The sequence below is a fragment of the Micrasema longulum genome, unplaced genomic scaffold (assembly GCF_059751315.1).
Source record: "Micrasema longulum isolate JH-2025_06_02 unplaced genomic scaffold, ASM5975131v1 h1tg000087l, whole genome shotgun sequence".
NCBI lineage: Eukaryota > Metazoa > Arthropoda > Insecta > Trichoptera > Brachycentridae > Micrasema > Micrasema longulum.
The window spans coordinates 1,068,532-1,090,894 of NW_028277293.1; the positions used below are offsets into that span (position 1 = coordinate 1,068,532).

General features: G+C 32.1%; 1 protein-coding gene across 1 annotated transcript in view; it reads right to left on the reverse strand.

Annotated features, from left to right (window-relative positions):
- Positions 1-9,143: 9,143 nt before the first annotated feature.
- Positions 9,144-22,363, reverse strand: part of LOC148284816 (dipeptidase 1-like) — a 148,730-nt gene continuing 135,510 nt past the window's right edge. Inside the window, exons 10-11 of the mRNA XM_088234729.1 lie at positions 13,733-13,871; positions 9,144-9,440 (exon numbers count right to left, since the gene is read on the reverse strand). Coding sequence (XP_088090855.1) covers positions 9,339-9,440; positions 13,733-13,871 — 241 coding nt within the window. The 3' untranslated portion in view covers positions 9,144-9,338. The remainder of the gene's footprint in view (positions 9,441-13,732; positions 13,872-22,363) is intronic.

The window sequence follows — 22,363 nt, forward strand, 5'->3', positions numbered from 1 at the left end:
AGGCGGGGTTAAAACTCCCCGCTCTTGTGCCTTACGCTCGATGGCCGGTAGTTTTTTTTTATCTTTTAAAAAATATTAAAAATATTTTGCAGTTAAATCATTGTATGCAAACACTTATGTTTTTTACCATAATACATATAATATAAATGACTTATTATATTTATTTATTATACAATTTATTAAAGTCTGCATTACTTTACGAATTGTTAAACCCAGTGGTCGGCAAACTTATTACTCAAAAGAGCCAAAGATCAATTACAACAGTTTCGAATTCTTTTGAGAGCCAAATTTCTTTTCGTTTTTAAACGTTTTTTTTTAAAGCCAACATACCTTAATACTCGTAATAAGCTATGTTCATTAGCAGCAGAAATTTTGCGTATTTGCTTTCAATTACAACTCTAAATTCTTCGAATTGGTGATGATGAAGAGGTTTAGCTACGTTGACAATCTTGATCATTAAAAAAAATATTCTGGAAATGTCTACGCACCAAGCTTATTTTGATTATTGCCGTAATGGTAAATAAGTATCTCGTGATTAATTTTTGCCTTCGAAATATGAGAAAAAACCTTCTCTCATTCCTATATACTATTATACTTTTTGCCCCATCTGCATCTGTTGCAATTGAAACAATTTTAACAAGTCGGTAGTCAGATGGCAGAACGGACAATTCGTAATTTTCAAAATTTTCAGGAGAGCTGAAATATTACTCAATTTAAGACTTACTGAAATATTTTATTTATTTATTTAACTTTTTGTACATAATGTTATTTGTACATTAGCGGGCTTATTTCCAAATGGTAATTTCTTCCAACCAACCAATTTTAGTGTTGCTTTTCATTAATAAATTACCATTCTAAATGATGCTACTTTTTTATTCCATCTGTATTTACAGAAATGTTTATTAAAACTTTCAAAAACTACAAAACAGAAAAAAAATACCGAAATATCTGACTACCGAATTGGAATATTATGTTTCTCTGTAATGATAATAATAATAAATTTTATTCCAGTAAAATGGTTAAAATAATCTAATTAAAATAGTGCAGAGTCAATTCTACCAGAAAAAACATATTTCATTTTAATATAACAATGTAGAGATAATTTACAAAATATGCATAACATATTAATAAAAAACTAAAAACTTCCTAAAAATTTTAAACTCAAGTACAAAACAAAAGTCAAAAAGTTAAAAGGTAAGTTAAGCTGAGCTTACGAGAAATCTATTACCAGCAGTGTCTAAAATATGTTTTTGCACCAACATTTATTTCCTAAAAATTTTAATAGATCTCGTCAAAGATTGAATAGTTTACTTGAAATCCCTTATTGTTAATCCAGACTCGGGCAAAGACACTTATTTTTCATAGCTCCAAAACTGTTCAATGGATTTCGTACGGACAGTATGATGGATATCTACTATTTGAATGTATTTCGCTTTTAAATTTTTGTTGAAATTATGGATAAAAAAACTGATTTAAATACCTTCTATTTTTAATGAATAGAATATACTTTTACTATAATTTTCTCATTTTTAGTGACAAATAAATTGTGTTCTAATATCAGCACTAATTTTTTAACTTATTAATATCTTTTGTATTCTTCCAGTCGCCTTTACTTCAATCTTTATATATATAATTCCTCTGTACGTGTTGTCACTAAACTTTTCCTAAACGGCTTAACCGATTTACGTGCGGTTTTCAGAGAAATATAGATCTTTGCGCTGTTCGTGTTTGTAGATATCAAAATCTTCAATATAAAATGTAAAAAATAAGGAGCATAAATGTTTTATTCATCAATCTACCAGGGTTGCATTTGAGGAGAATGCATTTACAAAAAAATGAAAAGATGTTGTTTTTTTTGTGTATAAAAAAAGTTTGTTATTGAATGTTTACGTACAACTTTTGCTTTTTATGGATCTTAATCAGATTCTTTCTTTACATTCCTTATAATTTTTTCCCATTTATTTCTTTTTATTAGATTTTTTGTAATAATACTAAAATAATATTAAATTCAAAACATATTTAAAAATCGTATTCCTACATATGTACACCTCTCTGTCGGTGAGAAGACCCGAGTTTGACGTTTGCAAAAAGAATGCCATATTTGAAAAAATATTTATTTTATGTTTTGGAATTCTACCATAAACAAGTACCTACTTAAATTCAATATTTGAATAGAATCAATTTTAAGTTTTGGAATTCAATCATAAACAAGTATCTAGGTACCAACTCATCAATGAATGAATGTCTTTACTAAGGTAATAGCAGGCAAACCAACGTTCGGGCAGGACAACGTCTGTCGGGTCCGCTAGTTAAAAATAAAATGTATACCCACACACAGCTCATGCCTTTGTAAGTTTTTTTTTAAAAGTTTTTTTGTATTTGTAACTTATGTATACCTATTGTAAAATGCAATATATATATTTATAATAAATAAAAAAATTAAATTTAAAAAAAATTGTAAGGAGAAAAAGAAAAAAACAGAATAAAAAAATAAAATAAATGCCGTACTTAGGCAGTTCAAATAATTGCCCGTATGCATTGTTATTATTGCATTTAATGACTGTATTTGCAATGTCCTCGCCACGTGTTGGACGTTTTAGTGGCAATAATCCTGAAAGTTCTTCTTTAGGACTCGTAGACCAAAAAAATTAATAAAAGGTTAAACTTACGCTGCGTGATCCCCCCGCTCAAGTGGTTAAAGAGCCGCATTAGGCTCGCGAGCCGCGGTTTGCCGACCACTGGTGTTACCCATTACGTAATGCAGACTATAAATATAAGGTAGAAGTTAATGAATAGCAAGCAGATAGTTGCTAAACTGCCGATATGTACAGAAAAATAGGCCCATATTGACCACAGCATAATTTTTTTTAGTACATACTCGTCATATTACGTTGATTTCGTATTGTATTTTTTAATGGTGCACAAATAATTCATTTATATTTATTTATTTAAGTAAGTTCTGTTAAGATATGTTTAGACAGCGTGGCAACCCTACCGTATTCCTTTCGTATGCCACGAACTTTGACCCTAAGAATTTGTTTAGTGTCTTTATTGTTTATTTATTAATGCACATTCTATACAAGATTTTTGGTCCCTAAAATATACTACTGTCTAATCAAGATATGAAAATTTGCTCAAAACTAGTTACTAAGCACCCCAGAAGAAGCATATTTTAAAAATGCGCTATATACGAGTTATTCATAAAAATAATAACTAAATATTAAGATAATTTTCACAAAAAAAAAACAAATAAAAATCAATCTGATTACAATGTGTACTTCATTTGTTTTTTTGTTTAGTTTCGTCAATCATTTTTGTTCCTGTGGAAATATTTTATTTCTAAAAATTACGGATTAATGCAGAACGCATTTTATAATAATACATGTTTTATAACATCGGTGGTGGGAGGACTTTCCAGGAGAGCAAAAACAATGTTATATTGTAAATATAATTATTATTTGTCCTTTCTGCTATGTTATGATACGAATGTTTTAAGGTTAACTTAATAAGCATTTGATTACTTTTCTAAAATAATCCAAGAAATCATTAGGTAGGTGTTTTATTCAACAGTAAATATATATATTTAAAGAAAAATAATACCAAAGTTGAATGTAGGTATGTAAATAACAACATTATGTTATGTTTATTCTTTTTGATTAATATTCCTATTTCGGAGTAGTAGGCAAAGTTTTTTGTTGCTTTTGTTGTTTTATTACTGTCTTGCCAACAACTAAATATATTTGTTGTTTTATTACTGTCTTGCCAACAACTAAATATATTTGTTGTTTTATTACTGTCTTGCCAACAATTAAATATATTTGTTGTTTTATTACTGTCTTGCCAACAGCTAAATATATTTGTTGTTTTATTACTGTCTTGCCAACAACTAAATATATTTATGTTGGGGTACCCTAAAGAAACTGGACTAATGTTGTGGTAGGTGGAGTTTTTGTAGTAGTTTTGCCGGTAGGATCGTGTAGAAGCTACTTTTGCTCAGTTAGTATGCCAAGTTACGTCGCTAGAGAAGGTTCCCTTTGGCTGGTATTTTTTTTGTGACTGTTATTTTGTATGCTCGTTGTTTTTTCTATGGATGATCGAACACACAGCCATGAAGTTTTTGCATCCTGCTCGAGGAAACTGCCACAGAACCTCTTGAAATGTTAACAACAGTCTACGAACATGATGTTTTGAGGAAAACTAAAATGTTTGAGTCGTTTTCCCGTTCTTAAAGAGGTGAATGTCAATCGGTGACTAACCCCGCTCTGGAATGGTATTCCAAACGCTCTCGCAGCCATATTTCTCGTGTATTTACATACAAAATACACGAGAAAAACTGTTCTCATGCCACGAGAGTGATTCAGGATAGCACCCTTGGACATCCATCAACGGCCCGAACCAACGAAAATGTCGCTAAAATTAGCCAGACTATCCAGGGCTGGTATTCTAAACGAAATTGCGCGCGAAGAGATCGCTCTGTACGATTAAGTATGTAAATACGCGTTAAAAATGCGTTTTCTACAACAACAGATCACCAAATAAGTTGTGAAGCTATCTGAAGTGACTTGGAGTTCAGTGCAGTGACTTTTAAGTGAACATTTAGGGATAGAAGGGGCTGCCAAATTCGCTCTCACATAGCACTTTGTCAGCCAATTTTTGACCAACAAAATAATGACCGCTATTCCCTAACCCCACTTTTCACCCGATCTAGCCATTTGTGACGTCTTTCTTTTTGCTACCTCTAGTGAAAAGAGACACAAAAGGATAGCATTTTGCCGACGTTGCTGAGGTGAAGAAAAAAACAATGGTGGCGGTGTCAAGTATCACGGAAGGTGAATTAAAAAATGTTTGCACCGATGGAAATGAAGATTGAACAAATACGTTAGCTCCAATGAAGAGTACTTTAAAGGTTGTTAAAGTTTTTTTGTAAAATAATTAGTTAAATATTTTAAAAAAATCTATTAGTCCGGTTTCTTTTGGGTACCCCTAAAAATAATAATATATTTACCTATTTAAGTCATTTCGTAAATTTACGACCATAAATCTATACCAAAGGGCCGAGTAAACATGAAATTTAATATAATTTGTTTTTGGTATATTTAAAATGCAATAACTTAACTCTAAGAATACTTTACATAGGTAAATGCGTAGGAATATTTAATTATAATATTTATTTTCTGAAATTTCCTTAATAGTATTAAATAATGAAGAAAAGTTAAACAATTCTTTTCATCACTTTTTGTAGTTATTTAAAACTGTTTTATGTACAGCAAAAAGCTTTTCTCAGAAAATATGTGATATCTGTTAAAAAAAACGGGAAAACATGCTTTTTGTTTTTTCCTTTATGTATTTAAAAAAAGTATTAAAAATTATAAATCTATTCAAATAGACATTGTATTTGAAACTTCCTCAACCATTTTGACTTTTTCTTTCCTTCTTTCTTTTTCAAAAGGAATAACCCGATAAGCCTCAACTTAGAGGTAGGATAGAGGAGATATGGAAGGAGATGATGAAAAATACTCCACAATACTCAGACCAATTGAGAAAAAAATCTTTCTTGGATGTTTTTCTTGCAACTGACGGGAATCGAACCAGCGTCGCCAGTTTCACAGTTGGCCGTCTTACCAACTGCGCCACGGCGCCAGTCTAATATATAAAATGTTTTCTTTAAATACATTTCTTTGTTTGTATATTTATATAACAAATATCCGTGCATTCGATGAAAATGTATGGAGGACATATAACTTAATTCATTCAAGTGCTCTATTTTGTTTTCCTACAAGATTTTACAAGACAACTAAAATTATTACAGGGTTTTAATTGTCCAATTTATGACATTATTGTATTTTCCAAAATGCGTCTTAACAGGTATATTAAAAAGGTCTATATACCGTTCTTTGTCCTTCTTTATCTACTTGAACTATTCGAGGATCTGGAACATTAAAGGTAGGAGTAAAGCTTTTTACAGGGCACAGCGCCCCTGGCAAGATTTGAATTTTGCGTCCCCCAAGACTTATTTTCTTGGAAAAAAAAAGAAAAGAAGGTCGTGGATCTGCAAAGTGTACCCCCCAGAGGGTTGCACCCCTGGCAGCCACCCGCCTGGCCAGCCTCTAGCTACGAAACCGATGAGAGCTGTCCCGAAGAAAAGTAAACATGATAAAGCCAAAAAAATTAAAAAAGATTTGAATTGGATGGAAATAAAAATAAATACAGTAAAGAAATTTCACGTCTTTTTGAAACATTTTTAAAGTAAAAAAGGTCCTTGATATACTGTCGAGTATATATATTTTTTTTTAAATTTTGAATTTCGAATTCCTGCAAAAACGGTGATTGCATCGGCTACGCCCTTTATACGTCACGATTCATGTTCATTTTCAACTTTGTTCCAAACTATTATTTTTTTTATAAAACATCGTCACAAATCTTGACGTCATAACTATCAATGCCAAACATGTCGCGTTTTTCTAGTGACACATTTTAAAAATAATTTTACTTTTATAGTTCTATTATATGGAAACATTTCTTCACAATATCCATATTCATTTTAAAAATACAATAAATTATTCTAAATCAATTTCATATATTTTTATAGGTATTCGTGGTACCTGATATTTCCCTAATGCATGATGTATGCATTTATATTTATATATATAGTGATTAATAGTCTTATGTTGAAGTATTTTAAATGTGACTCCAGGCATAACCCATCTGTGAATGGTCTCCCTCCATCTGGAACGGTCTTGTGCTGTTCTGAAGGCATTTGTTAGTGATAGTTCTGATAATTCAGTGACCGAGCCGATCTTGTCGGTTGACGTCTACGTGACCTCGTCCCTTCGACACTTCCCAGCAGGAAAGTTTTCTCCAAACTATCGAGTTCTCCCTGGAAATATGTCCAAACAGCGCATGAGATCTCGCTCTAGTATAATTATTGCCAACATACTAACTAATTTCTTTCAGTATTATTTATTATATACTTTTAGAAATCAGCTTATAGAAAGGTTTCCCAAGAAAAAAATTATGACTAGATTCGAGGGTGTTGTAATCCAGCATCCCTGCTAAAAACATCGATGGATACAAGAATGGATAATATATTTTTTTTTAAGATGTAAGTATCGCAAAAATCGCCTTTGAACCTTTTTTATTTTAAGGATGAATTATACCAATTAAAAAAGCATAATTTATCCATTAATATATAAACAAACAAACAAACCATCACGCCGTTTACCCGTAGGGGTAGGCAGAGAGAATATAACGCCATATCACCCTATCTTGGCATAATTACCACGCTTCCTTTACATTCATACATCTTCTCATGTACGCACGCTGATTATTCCTACTTTTCACATGTCTATCTTCAAGTGTTTGATGAACTTAATCGTGCCATGTCTTTCTCGGTCTTTCTCGTTTTCTGCATCCATCAAAATTTGCATCGTAGATCCTTTTAGCAGTTCTTCGCTGTCCATTTGCTCTACATGTCAAAACCAACGCAGCACCCCTTTCTTGATTCTGTCGATAATGCATGTGTCAGCCCTACTCACGTCACACTTAATATATACACTATACCCCAGTGAATATATCACATATAGTAAAAGATTGACCGAAATAGCTATTACGCAGTACAAAATACTTCTATGATAGTACTAGTCTTTTATATAAATTTAACGGTATGATGTAGCATCGTATTAATTAATTGGATAAAATACTAAACAGTGCAGTGTTTTGATTTTTAATTTTGACATTTCGAAAACATGCGGAAAGAGGAAGTCATAGACAATTACATATATACATGTATATACTTAATAATATGTTTAGGGCTGATCAATTTTCGCAAACGTAGTGGTCAAAGTGGTTTTACAACATGAACATCGATAGTTCAGGTCGGTATTCGTAAAGTATAAAGTATGTACTTAATGCTCCTAAGTAGATCTGTACTTTTTTCACTTCATTGAGGCCTTTTACCGAAACTTTATAATACTAGCCGAAAACAAGTTACATGTATTTACAAATTTAAGTATTTTTTTTAAAATTAAAGTTCTAGACTCCAATGCCTAAGAATGTGGAGGCATTAGATAGAGATCTGAACCACCTTTTTTGTATGTCCTCTAATGACTGTAAATGAATATTTTATGTTTAAATTTATTTCAACAGAGAGGGAAAAAGTTTTCGAGAAGGGAATATGGAAGTCTAGGCATTTACAGGGCTTATGACCTGTCATCTGTTGAAATAAATTTAAATATGAACAACTCCCTAGGGAGGAAATCCAGCCAGTCTGCAAGCATTTGGACATAATCAAACATTGTTGAATATTTTATGTTTTATAGCCCCATAAAACTTAATCTAATAATTAAAGAAAAGCAAATAAAACTAACAGAAAATGTTAAGTACTTGGGTTTGGAAGTGGATGTAAAATTAGCGTGGACAAAACATATTAAAGCAGTTATAAAAAAACTGGGTCCAATTATTGGTATAATGAGAAGAACAGAAGTCTTTGATAAAAGTACAAAATTATGATATACAATGCTTTTATACTTCCACATTTTGTATTTGGATTAATAATATGGTCGCACTGTAGTAAACAAATGCAAGATTCAATACAAAGAACAATGAATAAAGCACTTAAAGCAACATTTAATTTTAATAAATATACTAGAAGCAGAGTTTTATATAGAATAACAAAAATGCTCAATCTAGAGATTTAAGATGAAAAAGAATAAAAGAGAGACAAATCTTAAATTTAATTTTAACTACAACATACATAAAATAAATGTAAGAGCATCAACTAATTTAACTTGCGAACAACCTAGGATCAACAGAAAAAGAAACAGTTTTTTGTATACAGCAATAAATTTTTACAATTCACTTTCTAATGACCTAAAAAATATACAAAACATACGTACTTAAAAAACACCTAAAGATAACAGTTCTTACAGCCCGTGTGACGAGTGATATGAGATGTTATTTTATCGACTTTTTATTTAACTGTTGTGTTATTATATATAATATCCCCTCATACCAGTACTTTTGCTGATTGGGAATATTTCGTACAAATAAAATATGTAATGTAATACGTTAAGTTTATAAACGTTGTATTTTGTCTTAAATTAATAAATATAAATCTAGGTTGAATGAAAAATAAATTCAAAGTATTTTGTGTCAAATATTATTTATTGGTATTTTAAGCTGTCATTGTTAGATGATATTAATTTTGCTTTTATATGCATAATTTCACTTTGTAAATAATAATTATAACGCAATCAACTTCAATACTTGTATTTTTTAAAATAATACTTAATAAAAACCAAATAAATTAATGCTTAGACTTGTGATTTAAACTTCATTATTTATATTCTTGAAAAGAAGGCATTACTGGTACAATTTCCACCATCAAATAAGTTTGGGTCTTCTTCCGGTTTGATATTCGCCGTTTTCAACTCATCGCGAACCTACAACAGTATAGTTTATAATAAATATAACAACAAAAAATATTATTCCCAACTGAAATAGCGCTGTTTTTAAGATACAAGGGTACTTTCCAATTAAACTTTAATTGGATGTATAAATCACCAAATAACAGTGATCCAAACTGTGACAACTTATGAGGCACTTTATTAATTAGTTAACCAGGGAAGTGCTTTTATTATAATACAAAGAGTTCAAGCTTCAATTACTTAAAATATTAATAGTGGACTAGCAAATTTTCTGCTTGGTAAGGTCATCTGCGGTTCATATCCACAACATACACCGTATTCTACAGGAGAACCAGGAACCAAATAGTTCCGTTCCTCGGGTTTGTGATTCGTATTGTACGAAGTGTGTTCAAAAAGTAAGTGTACTACCTAGATTTTATTTATTTAACTTTTTGTACATAATGTTATTTGTGCATTGGCGGGCTTATTGCCAAATGGCAATTTATTACAACCAACCAATAAAATAATAGTTTAATTTTTGTAATTCAAGTTACAGAACATATTCTATAGAAAATAAAGAATAAAAAGCTGAATATATATTGAAATAAAAATAAACGTATTTGTTTATAAATAACCTTAAATCAAAAATATTACTCAATGGGAAAAAGTGAAAAAGAGGAAAGAGGAAAGGAGGAGAGATTAAGGAAGAGAAATGAGATGTTTCTTCAGACGTGATTTAAACAGAGATAATATAGCAACATCTTTGATGGTGGATGGGAGATGATTCCACAGTCGAGCCGCATGGACACTATATGAGTTAGAGAAGAAAAAGGAATTGTGTGTGGGTATTAAGAGAGTGCCTTGAGAATTAGAACGAAGAGGTAAACCATGAACTGATAAAAATTGAAATTTTCACGCAGGTAATAGGAGCGTTAGGACTATGAAGTACATTGAACAGAAGTGAGAGGGAGTGATAGTCTGATTTTGATAATTTTTATAATGGTGTATTTTTTTTTACAGGATATTGCTGATACGTTTGTTGAATATTTTTCCACATATTCGTCATCGCGGCAAGTGCATGTGATGAGCCATGGCGCAAGCATCTTTGTGCACTCCTGGTAGAACTTTCACGCCAACTCCTTTCCCCACTTTAGAATCTCTTTCTGCACCTGCTCGTCGGTTGAAAATTTAATTCCACCCATGTGTGCTTTCAGGGAGGTGAAAAAATCATAATCAGAAGGTGCCAAGTCATGGAAATACGGAGGGTGGTTCAAAACATCCTAACCGAATGAGTCCAAGAGCACCTTAGTGACTAAGGCTGTGTGAGGACGGGCGTTGTCATGCAACAAACACAACCTCTCTTCGGCATTCCCTTTCTTTTGTTTTCAATGCTCCTTTTGAGTTATTGTAGGGTCTCATAATAGCGTTCTGCATTGATGGTCTTCTGGTTTGAGGTAGAAATTCGACCAAAATGATGCCTTTTTGGTCCCAAAACACTGAGGTCACGATTTTTTTGCCCGAAATTGTGGTTTTGATTTTTGAAAACTATACACACCACTTAAACACACTCATTCTGTTCATAACATATTCGCAATAAACCTTTTTGATTCGCGGAAAAAATCGGTAGGTGTAATTACTTCCGCGAGTAGGAAGCTGATCCTAGCACGTGGCTCGCACTTGGCGGGATTTCTTACAGACATATTCCACGCAACTGGACATTAAAACGTTTGTTTACGTACTGCCGTGTTCCTGCGATGCTCGTTCTGTCAGGAGATCCTCCTCTACCCACAGAACACTTATTTTCTGAACATGCCTCGTATGACAACAGAGTGATTGATAGTCTATACAGGCCAACACTGGAAAATCTATCAAAATATCTTAAAATAGTTGCATGAATTAAAATTCATATTATTTGTTACTCTTCCATTGCACAATTTCAGTGTCGACAAATTCTAGGTTTATTTTAATTGAATACAGCTTTATTCTTACAATAGCTAATACAAATGAAAAACTAAAAAATGTTCATTTTGTAAATTGTAAGTATGGTTGCCAGCTATCTTACTAGATATTACTTGTACTAGATAGCTAGCAATGATTCCTTAGCTATTTTTTTAATGCACGCATTTCATTAAGAAAATTGTATTAAAAGTGTATAAAAGACACCAAATACAGGCACAAAATAAAATGCTATGGCAAAGTACAAATTATAAAAAGTAAAACAAGTACATGTTTTTAATATATGATAATAATTTATAATTCGAAATCAAACACTGATTTGAGTCTACTGAACACTTTATTTTATTTTTACAAATATAAACATATAAAAATAAAAACTTCGTGACAATTGTTTCGCCTTATTGGGGTATTTTCAAACGAATGTGAAGATTATTTGGATTGCAAGATTGGAATGGAATGGAAAACGTGTGGAAACAAGATTCTCAATTTGCCAATCACTTAATTGAAAATAATCATAAAATTCATATCTCAAATAAACCAATTCCATTACACGTTGAAAGCAAAGGGCGTAAACTTAATATACTTGAACAATTGGAAATTAATAAATATCTAAATAATCCTAATTTTAAAATAATAAATGAACAGACCAACCTTATATCTTCACCACTATTAAACATATTTAAATAGACTGTTATTCTTCACTTTGTTCCTTTTTGTACACGCTTATATGACGCGTAATTAATAGATGAATCATGTTACAATTGCATTTATATATTTTGATAAGAAATATTGTATAATAATACATTTATGTTTATATAAATTTCCTCATAATATTTCAATCATGTTTTAAAATTAAAATGAACAGCAACCTGTTATAATATCATTGATATTTTTTCGACAACAATTATCTAAATTTACAAAACTATAAGGCTTCATTAATTATCTCACAATACATACTTGTATGTCAATAAATACTTACTTTGTTATATTTTCCTCGAAATTCAAATATAAATACCTAAATTCCCCATTACCTATTAAATACTTAGCCTCACCCTTAACCATTGGTTTTTTCCTCAATTATGATTAATGTACATGCTATAGTTCATAAGATTATTTTTATTTTCTACTTAAGTACCTTGAATTATATAACTATATAAGGACATTCAATCCAAATAATCTTCACATTCGTTTGAAAATGCCCTAATAAGGGGAAACAATTGTCGCGAAGTTTTTATTTTTATATGTTTATATTAGTAAAAATAAAACAAAGTGTTCAGTAGACTCAAATCAGTGTTTGATTTCTAATTATAAGTTTAAATATGGAGTTCTACAAAATATACACCAAATTAATCAATATGATAATAATAAATATTAATAATGTTTATATCAATAAATAAGCAGTCCATAGTTTAAACAATATATATATATATATTGGTTAATTAATGCTCATTATTTCTATTGCCCACAACCATGTGTATTTCATTTTATAGGATAAAACACTTTGTTAGATAACATAATATATTTGTTACCTTGGTGAAAGAGCACTAAAAGAAATATTAATTGTATTTTTTTAGTCTATATTACTATATACTATAACTACTACCATTATGCCATTTCCTCGTATCCCAGGGTGTCTATCCTAACATTTGCAGATGACTATTTTCTTTCATTCATACGTTATATCATACATGCCTTTTAATTGTGTGTACTTTAGGTATAACTTTACATAATAATTTTTAATTTTTGCTATTATTCAATAATGTACATTTCTTTCTATTATGTTAAATCTCAACTCAACACAGAGCTCTTGGCTCGATAGAGTTAGGGATACTATTTTTTTGTAATATTGCATAAATAAATAAATAAAAATAACCATACTTCAGATTTTGTTTTATCGGATCTTGCCCAGGTTTTCTTGGCCGTCCTCGTACTTTACCAATAGTTCTCTTTATATAAAGCTGTTTTACCATTCTTTCGTCCATCGCTCCTCATGAACAAACCATCAGAGTGATTATTTCTTAATCTTGTAAATTGTAACCTGTCTCGGATTCGCATTCCCTTTTTATTCGTTTTCCCTTGTCATACGTAGTTTTCTCACTCATTCTTCTAAAAGATTACACTTCAACCGCTTTCACCCTTTGTCTACTAGTTCCACATTTTACTTATATACATAAGTGCCGTGACTAAGCCGTGACTAACCGCTGTGTACGGAGGATGTTTAAACATGAACAGAATAGTGAATTTTACAGTGTGTAAAATGATCACTTAAACCAGCCAATGTCGGGCCAAGAGCGCTGAAAACACCTAGACTTATATTCTCACCTCAAAAATGTTCTACCCCTCTGTTGCAATATTTTGTATTTATTACTCACTTCTTCAACTTTTTTTAACACTCTGAGAAGATTATGTCCTGCTAAATTCTTGAGGTCTTGTGTACTCCATTCGCCATTTTCTATCAGGACAGAAAATATCTCCGGATACTTATCCACGTCTTCCAATCCTTTTGGTAATCTAAAATGAATACCAGTTATTTAATTTTATATAATTACTGCTAACATAAAATATGCTTTTTATTATATTATAATATAAGATGGGGGTCAGTGCTCAAGAAGGTTCTATTCAAAACACAAAATTAAAATAAATCTGTCTTAAACTTCTACTGAATGAGTCATATAATTATTAGATAAAAATATAATTATTATTATAATATAAATAAATGCATTTTATACCAAATATGTTCGTTTCATAAATTTTGTAAAATTCAATTTTGCCCTTGGTATATGTTAATAAAATAAATAAGTTTGTCATTTTCAGTTTTCTTCATTTTATTTAATAATTATTATTTTATTTAATAGGATAATTATACATTTTTACAATTTAAAAAAAAAAAAAAAAAAAAAATTCACCTGTTATATTTTTACTAAAACTAAAATCCCACCAAGCCACTTTTTGTAGCTTGTTGGTGTAGTTTGAATTATTATTTTAAAATATATAGCTTCGAGGTTTGATTCCGCTCTATCACATCACCATTCCCCCTTCTGCACCCAGCGGTGCATAGAGCACAGCATTGGTAAACCATATGCAGCTTATTTCCATTATCAATGTCTAATGTCATGTATATGTTTGTGTATGTTTTATATGTGCGTTCATGTGTGTGTGGCTCGGAGTGTGCATTCGGTATTTTTATTTATTTTAATTTATTACCTCCATGGAAAAAGCAAATGTTAACAATTATTCTTTTCTCACTTGAAATTCTTTTTTTTTTCCCCCATTTAATGTTTATATCTTTTGCACAATTTATGAAAACTAAATTGGTCTTTTTATGTTGAAAGAATGTTGTTTTTAATACTTTTTATGTATGTTTTCTGAATAAAATAAAATATAATAAATAAAATAAAAGCTGTTACTGTTACGCTTCAGGTGCCAGTCTAGAAACAATGAGATATTGCAGTTTAAACAACATTTAAAATCAATATTTTACTCTCACTCTACCAGGAATCGAATCCATAGCATTAACACGAGGAAAGATTACTTTTTGTTGTTTTTGATTAACTAAGACATTTGGTATTTTGGGTGGTTGACATTGATATATTAATTCATAGACATGCCCTATAGAGTAACATATTTTTAAAAGTAAGTCAGTACACAACAACGTACCCATAGTTTAGTTTATTTGTACCAGGGCAGCATTCAACGAACATGCATGTAATATCGAACATCGGAGGATACTCATTTTTGGTATTTGAAAAAGTTTTTTTTTAGTTTTTGGTAAAAATTTGTTTTTAGTTGATCCTATTTTTTTCCTTAAATTTCTTATAATTTTGACCCATTTATATCCTTTCACTTGATTTTGGGAAATGCAAAAAAATATTAACTCACATTTATTACATTTTGAAAACGTATTCCTTCTACTCACCCGTTTATTAATTGTGTCGTTATTCGTAGTTTGACGTTTATAACATATAATATTTCTAATTGAATAATTATTGTTAAAAGCTTTGTCAACCACCCATAACTACATATGAAAAGAAACAAAATTATTTTTACAATTTTTATCGGAATCGTTTTTATACGATTTCATGGCATAGGTATTTTGGTTTCGATTCTAAACGTATGACTGAGCGTTTGGGCATGAGTTAAGTGTCATCATTTTTGAGGGGTCAGGGCATGTCTCTGTGTATTAATATGTCAATGGTGGCGGGTCTATACTAAATTTAGTTTATTTTATAGCGAAAGGATCAAATGTTCATTTTTATATGAAGATAATGTAATTATTGCTGTTTTATCTCCACAATAGTTTTTTTTCTTTTAAGTTAATTTTGGGCATAAAATTAGCTGGAGATACCAGAAGAGTTCTGAGTGGTATTCCAAACGCTCTTGCGGTCGTATTATCTCGTGTATTTACGCACAAAATACACGAGAAAAACTTTTTTCTCGTGCCGCGAGAGTGGTTCAGAATAGCACCCCTGGTATCTGTTTAATTTGCGGCGCAATGGAGGTTAATTTAATTAAATCATTTGGTGTCGAAATGGAGGTTGTAAGCATTTGAAGAGTGATTTTCAAAATGGCCTAAGTCGAAAATGATCGTTCAGAAAAAAACAGTTATTTGGGATTTGTCCCTTTTATCAGATCAATTGTTTTTTTTTAATTTGATAAGTCAAAATGATTTAAGACTCTAGTCTAGTGCAATCTGAATACTTAAATGGGGATTTTTGGTGGCATTTTGAGGAAATGTGTGAAATTTTAAAGCCTTATAGTATCAGATTTGCTGTCAATTAGTGCACAAATTTTCTTACCGGTTGTGCAGCTTTTAATTGCGATTACAATGGCATTCTTAGTCTGAAATTTATAAATGTTAACTTCGGACTCTAAAAAATCACTATCCATTTGGTTAATTTCCGATGCACTAGAGGTTGATGGCATCTGATCGATTTGTAGTTCAATGGAGGTTGCTAACATCTTAGTAATTTGCGGCGTGGTAAAGGTTAAAGGTAACGGACTTGATAGGCAAATTACCAATTATTTATCTGCTGCAATCACAAACGCTATCTTCATCTGTATATATTAAGACGGTATATATAGTTTTAAAAAAACACGTTCAAAAAATTTTTTTCAACTTCTAGTTTGTATGAAACAAAACACTGTGCGCCAGTGAGCAGTCATGCAATGACATATAACTGTTGACTATTCTACAAGCAATTTAAGAAGAGACTTTTGACGTTTATACGCTCATAAAGTTCTGTAAATATTGACAGTTAAGTGTGGGAAACAAATTCCGTACTTTATTGATGTAGTCGCCGCAATAGTGACGTACCGCCGTAAAACTTCACTATCGATCAACAGTGTCATTTTTATTTTGAATATTGAATTATATTGTTATAAATGTTCCTTATCAAATAGAACTTAATATTCTGTTCATATTGTATTTTATAACATTATGTACCTAGCTGCTTTAAACCTTTAATTGTTTTTCTTTAGCTTATTAAAAAAAAAAAAAAAAAAAATTGAAATATATTTATATATATATATTGCTTTAATTTTTTTTAAAACCAACTTAACTTTTAAACATAGTTCTATATTTTATTACTTTATATTGTATTTTTTTTAAATTTATGTTGTTAATACACTCATCTTTTTATTTTTATACCAACTATACTTCTTAACACTGTTCCTATATTTTATTTCTCTATATTGTGTTTTTTTTTAAAATCTATGTTGTTTATATACTCATCTTCTTTTTTTATACCAACTTTACCTCTTAACACTGTTCGATCTTTGTTCGAATTGTATTTTTTAAATTTAATTTTGTTTATTTACTTATATTTTGTAAAACTTTCATGTATGTAATAGCCTTATGGGCGTGGAAATATAATAAAATAAATAAATAAAATATTGTGTGAATTCATTTTAAAGAGTTCATGATACAATTTAATTTAATCGACGATGATTTCGATGTCGACCATACTTATGCGCCCATTAAAAATAATTAAAATTTAAAAAATAAAATACACTATTATGCGTGATGGTCACTTAAAACAAGGTATGTTTACAAATTAGTGATTTAAGCTCTATTTTTCTCACATTGCCTATCTTCACTCCATCTCTACCTACCGTCCACCTTCCCCACCTTAGAACTTAAAATACCAGCAAAAATCACTATTTCTCTCTCGTTATTATGCGATCCATACTACAATTCAGTATGTCAAAAGACAATGCTCTCGAGTTGATCTAAATTATTATTTATATATTAAGTAGGTGCATATAATATGTATTTGTATGTTCGTTTTGAATCAACGTTTGCGTATTGTCAAACCTTGTTTTATTGTTGACATTATATTGTATTTACTGCATTTTGTGGTTACCCACCGTATTGTATGAGACTTGTCGCACATTATTCATTCAGTGTGTATCAGTTCAATTTTAAAATAAAATGCTAATTTTTCAGAATACGGTTTTGAAATCTAACACACTTTTAATAAATACAATTTATAACATTTCTTGATTTAAATTTTAATAAAAAGGTTTCAAACTTTTTACCAAGCTCTTTCTAGTACCATTTTTAATATATTTACAAGTTTTAAACAATTATTTTTTTATACTTACGCACCTACACACACGCACCATCTCCCTCATTCATTGACACATACACACATTAACATACACATGAATACAAACGTCACACACATACAATAACGTTAACTCTTTTCTTATATATTATGTGTCATTAGATTTACAGTGGATTTTTTAAATTGGCTGAAGTATTGTTAATATTTTTTTACTTATTTTGTTTATGTAATAGCTGTAAAAATTCCAAATAAAATAAAATAAATAAAACAATATAACTTTGATGAAAATTGTATTTTTCTATTACTGTTACTATATTTGTCAACCTGTTATTGTTGTGGGAGGCATGTTATAACTTTTTCCCTTGTACTATTTGCTCTAATTAAACAAACAAGTAAACTAATTTAATATGATTTTTACTTTAAAGTTTTTATTTTTATTTAGAATTAATCCATAGAAACCCCATTTCTATTCACCCTACCCGACGGTATTAAAAAAATAAATAAAATCGATATCGAAAATCGAATGAGAAAAAACTGCCACAATACTATTTTAATCTGTCAAAAGTATCTTCTCGTATTGCCTGAATCGTAATTGTTGGTATTGCAACCTGCCACGGGGCGATGAGTTGTCGGGAATATTTTTATTTTAAAATAAGATTTTTGTGTTCCATATGAAAATGGGAATTAAATTAAAAAAAATAATTAATTAAATTCGTACCTCATATATGCAACTCAATCAAACGCAATCAAAATCGTATTTCGCTCTTGTTCCCGCACATACGACAAGAACAAACTTACGAAACGAAGCACGGACAGAACAATGGATCTGTACGTTTCTAACCGGTATACGGTTTTGTACGGGTTGCCCCTACGGGCGTTTCGTCATCTGCACTGCAGAACCTACATCTAGAAATTCGAGAAAGGTTCATTCTAGCTACGTTCAGTCTGCCGACAGTGCCTTGTAAGAGGTCTAGTGATTAACCTCACTTGGTTACGGCTAAGTTTCAATTAGTCGAAAGCAAACTTTTGCGAGTACCTCTTCAGTAGTTTCTTCGCGTGTTCTACGTACAAAGATATAAGTTTGAAATCTTATACCGACATCGTTTTAGATCTACGAGTTAGGATAACGTACCAAAAAATTAAGGAAGACTTAAAAGACAGTAAAAAAATGTAATTTGATTATATCTTACCGGTCGGAAAACTGTGTCAGTAGAAAATACTGACCGACCATTTTCTAGATTGTAAATATATTTACGGTACGTATTCTGATAAGATGTTGAAATTTAGCTTCAATTTTATCTACAAAGTAAAATTATGTTTTCTGTATAAAAAATAGAATATGTTTTCAATTTTTCTGTAGAATTATTTCTCCGCATGTGTGTCAAAGTACGTAGGTTTATTATTGCACATATTGATTTCAATAAACATTTCATTTAACAATAACAATATTTAATCTTATTCATTTAACAACATCATTTTGAGTTTGTCCAAATTCTTGTAGACAAGGACTGGATTCAACTCCCTGGGGAGCTGTTCATATTAACATATTACAACAGAGATGAAGAACATTGAAGAGAAGGTAATATAGAAGTCTAGGCATCTACAGGGCTTATGACCTGTCAATGGCTGGTTTAAGTGGCCACTTTACACACTGTGTAACATTCACCATTCTGCCCATATTTAATTGTTGTTGTAATAATTAATTGTTGTCAAAATATTGTTGATAAATTATCTGGTCCATGAAGAAGTTTAGAAATTGAAAAAATAATATTTTCAGGCGTTATTTATTTATTTATTTATTTATTTACGGACAAAGTCCATTATAAACATTACAATTAAAAGAAATTTTTACAAAGGAATAAAAAAATATAAGGAACAGAAATAAGCAGCAAAGACAGATGATAGATTTTTTAGATTAAGTAAAAAGCATAGGCTAACTATACAGATTCTTTAGCTGATTTGTAAAGAAAGACATCCTTACACCATAATAATCAAGATCTTGATGATCGTTCACCCGCCTGATCATTCTGGGCACACTTCTCATATATCCAGAGAAACCAGAAGGAACAACGGCGGAAGAGACCCAAAACACTCTCAAAAAAGTTTTGGATCCCAAGCAAGATGGCTTTGTTCCAGTGCGAGTCCGCAAAATAAAGCAAGCGGGAATCTTAATAGAGACCTCTAATAAGGACGGGCTTGGTCAAATTAAGAAAGCAACGGATAGATTGAAAAGTCATGGTTTCAACCTAGTTGAACCTAAAGGGAAACAACCAAGGGTTGTCATTTATGACGTCCCCAAAGACATAAAGGAGGATGAGTTTCTGGAGCAAATGTATGAGACCAACCTAAGAGATCGTCTTAATATTTCAAAAGAGGATGTTATTAAAACTACGAGAAGAATAGCACTTTTTGGCCCACGGGACCGTACCGTGGTTGGTTGCATTTATTCTGTACACCCGGAGGTCAGGTCTGTCCTTGTTGAACAGGGACATATCATAGTAGGATGGAATAGCTGTAGAACAAGAGACTACATTGGGGCCATCCGTTGCTTCAAATGCCAAATGTATGGTCATGTTGGCAAGTATTGCACACAGAAAGAGGAGGTGTGTAAATATTGTGCTGGTGTTGGCCATGGTGATACAGGCTGCCCGAATAAGAGTGGCCCAAGTAAGTGTGCCACCTGCACGCGATTTAAAAAGCCCAACGACCACCTAACGGGATCACAGGAGTGCCCAGCATATCTGGCCGCTGTAAACGCATACATAAGACAAACCAATTATGGGGATTGACAAGGTTAACCTAAAAATTGGGCAGGTGAATCTTGGCAGATCTAGGGCTGCGACTCTTGAGTTGCATCGGGTATTCGAGTCACATAAACTAGATTTAATTCTCATTCAGGAGCAATACACTGTCTTAGGCAGGACTGTATACCTGGGCGAGGATATTACGGTCTTGGAAACAGGTACTTGCCCCGGTGCAGGTATAGCAATCTGGAATCGCTCTCTTAGACCGTTGCTGTTGCATCACCTGTCTGATGACTACAGACTTTGCATTTCCCTCGACCTAGGAGGTGTTGAGTTGGTGGTAGTCTCGGTATATCTGAAATACGACCAACATGCTGGACCCCATGTCCGGGGTCTGCAGTCAGTAATGCTATCTTACCGACACGCCCAATTCATAATTGGGGGAGACTTTAATGCACGTTCTGCGATCTGGTTCGACACGGTGCGGTGCCGCACACCGAGGCAAGATGCAGTGGAAGAGTTTGTGATGGGATCTGGATTGATCTTGCTCAACTCGGAAGGTCAACCGAAAACGTTTTCGGGTCCATGTGGAGAAAGCAACATCGACCTTACCCTAGTTTCGGGTGGCCTTGCCACCTACACTACAAGGTGGACAGTTCAAGCCGGTGAGATGTCTAGCGATCATAGATGAATAACTTTTTGTATTGGAATTGAAACACAAAGCCAGGTAAGGACGGACACTTGGTCTTATAAGACTAGATCTGCGGATTGGTATCGATTTGGTCAGGATCTTTCGGACCAGTTATTAAACTTTGACGTTAGAGCGGCTAGAAGGGACGTCACACTGGGGGATTTTTTTAATTTGTGTGTGACCCGGTCAGCTGATTCGAGTTTAGGTCGATCTAGACCTAGCGGACGGTTAAAGACACCTTGGTGGAGCGAGAAACTAACCTCGCTAAAAGGTTCTTTCAAAAGGGCATCCCGTAGGTTGGGAGTTGCCCTCAGTAAGGTGATCTCCGCAGACGTGCTCGAACAGTATAAAAATAGGGTAAATATTGCGCGGCGCGCCTATCGTGCTGCCATTTTAAAAGCTAAGCAAACGAATTGGAGAAAGTGGATCACTGAGATGGGCAACGCGGATCCTTGGAGCCTAACCAGTGTACTAAACAAGAATGGAAAAGGGTCGGACAAATATTTGAACAACGTGATTGTTGGTAATTTAACTACCTCCACTATCGAGTCTACCTTGAAGGCTCTTTTAGATTCACTGATTCCACAAGACTGTGAAGTAAATGATTCTCCGTACCACACTCTGGTCAGGAGAATCAGCGTCGTTGACCCTAGTGCCAGTGATATCGAGGTGTCTGTTGTCACGGAGGGTGAAATCGATAAAATCATAAAATCCCTCGGACCAAAAAAGGCACCTGGTATTGACAGAGTTAACGGAGAAATTGTGAGAAACGTATGGTACTTTGCCAGGCGTGAATTCACAACTCTGATGAGTTTATGTCTAAAAGCAGGGATATTCCCAAAAGTTTGGAAAGTAGGATTGCTGCGGATCATCCCAAAGGGTACGGATAAAAAGGAATCTGATCCCAAGGCTTACAGGCCAATAACGCTCCTCCCAGCTCTCGGTAAAATTCTTGAAAATCTCATTAGAAATAGGTTGGAAGGCTGGCTCTCTGCTCCCTCT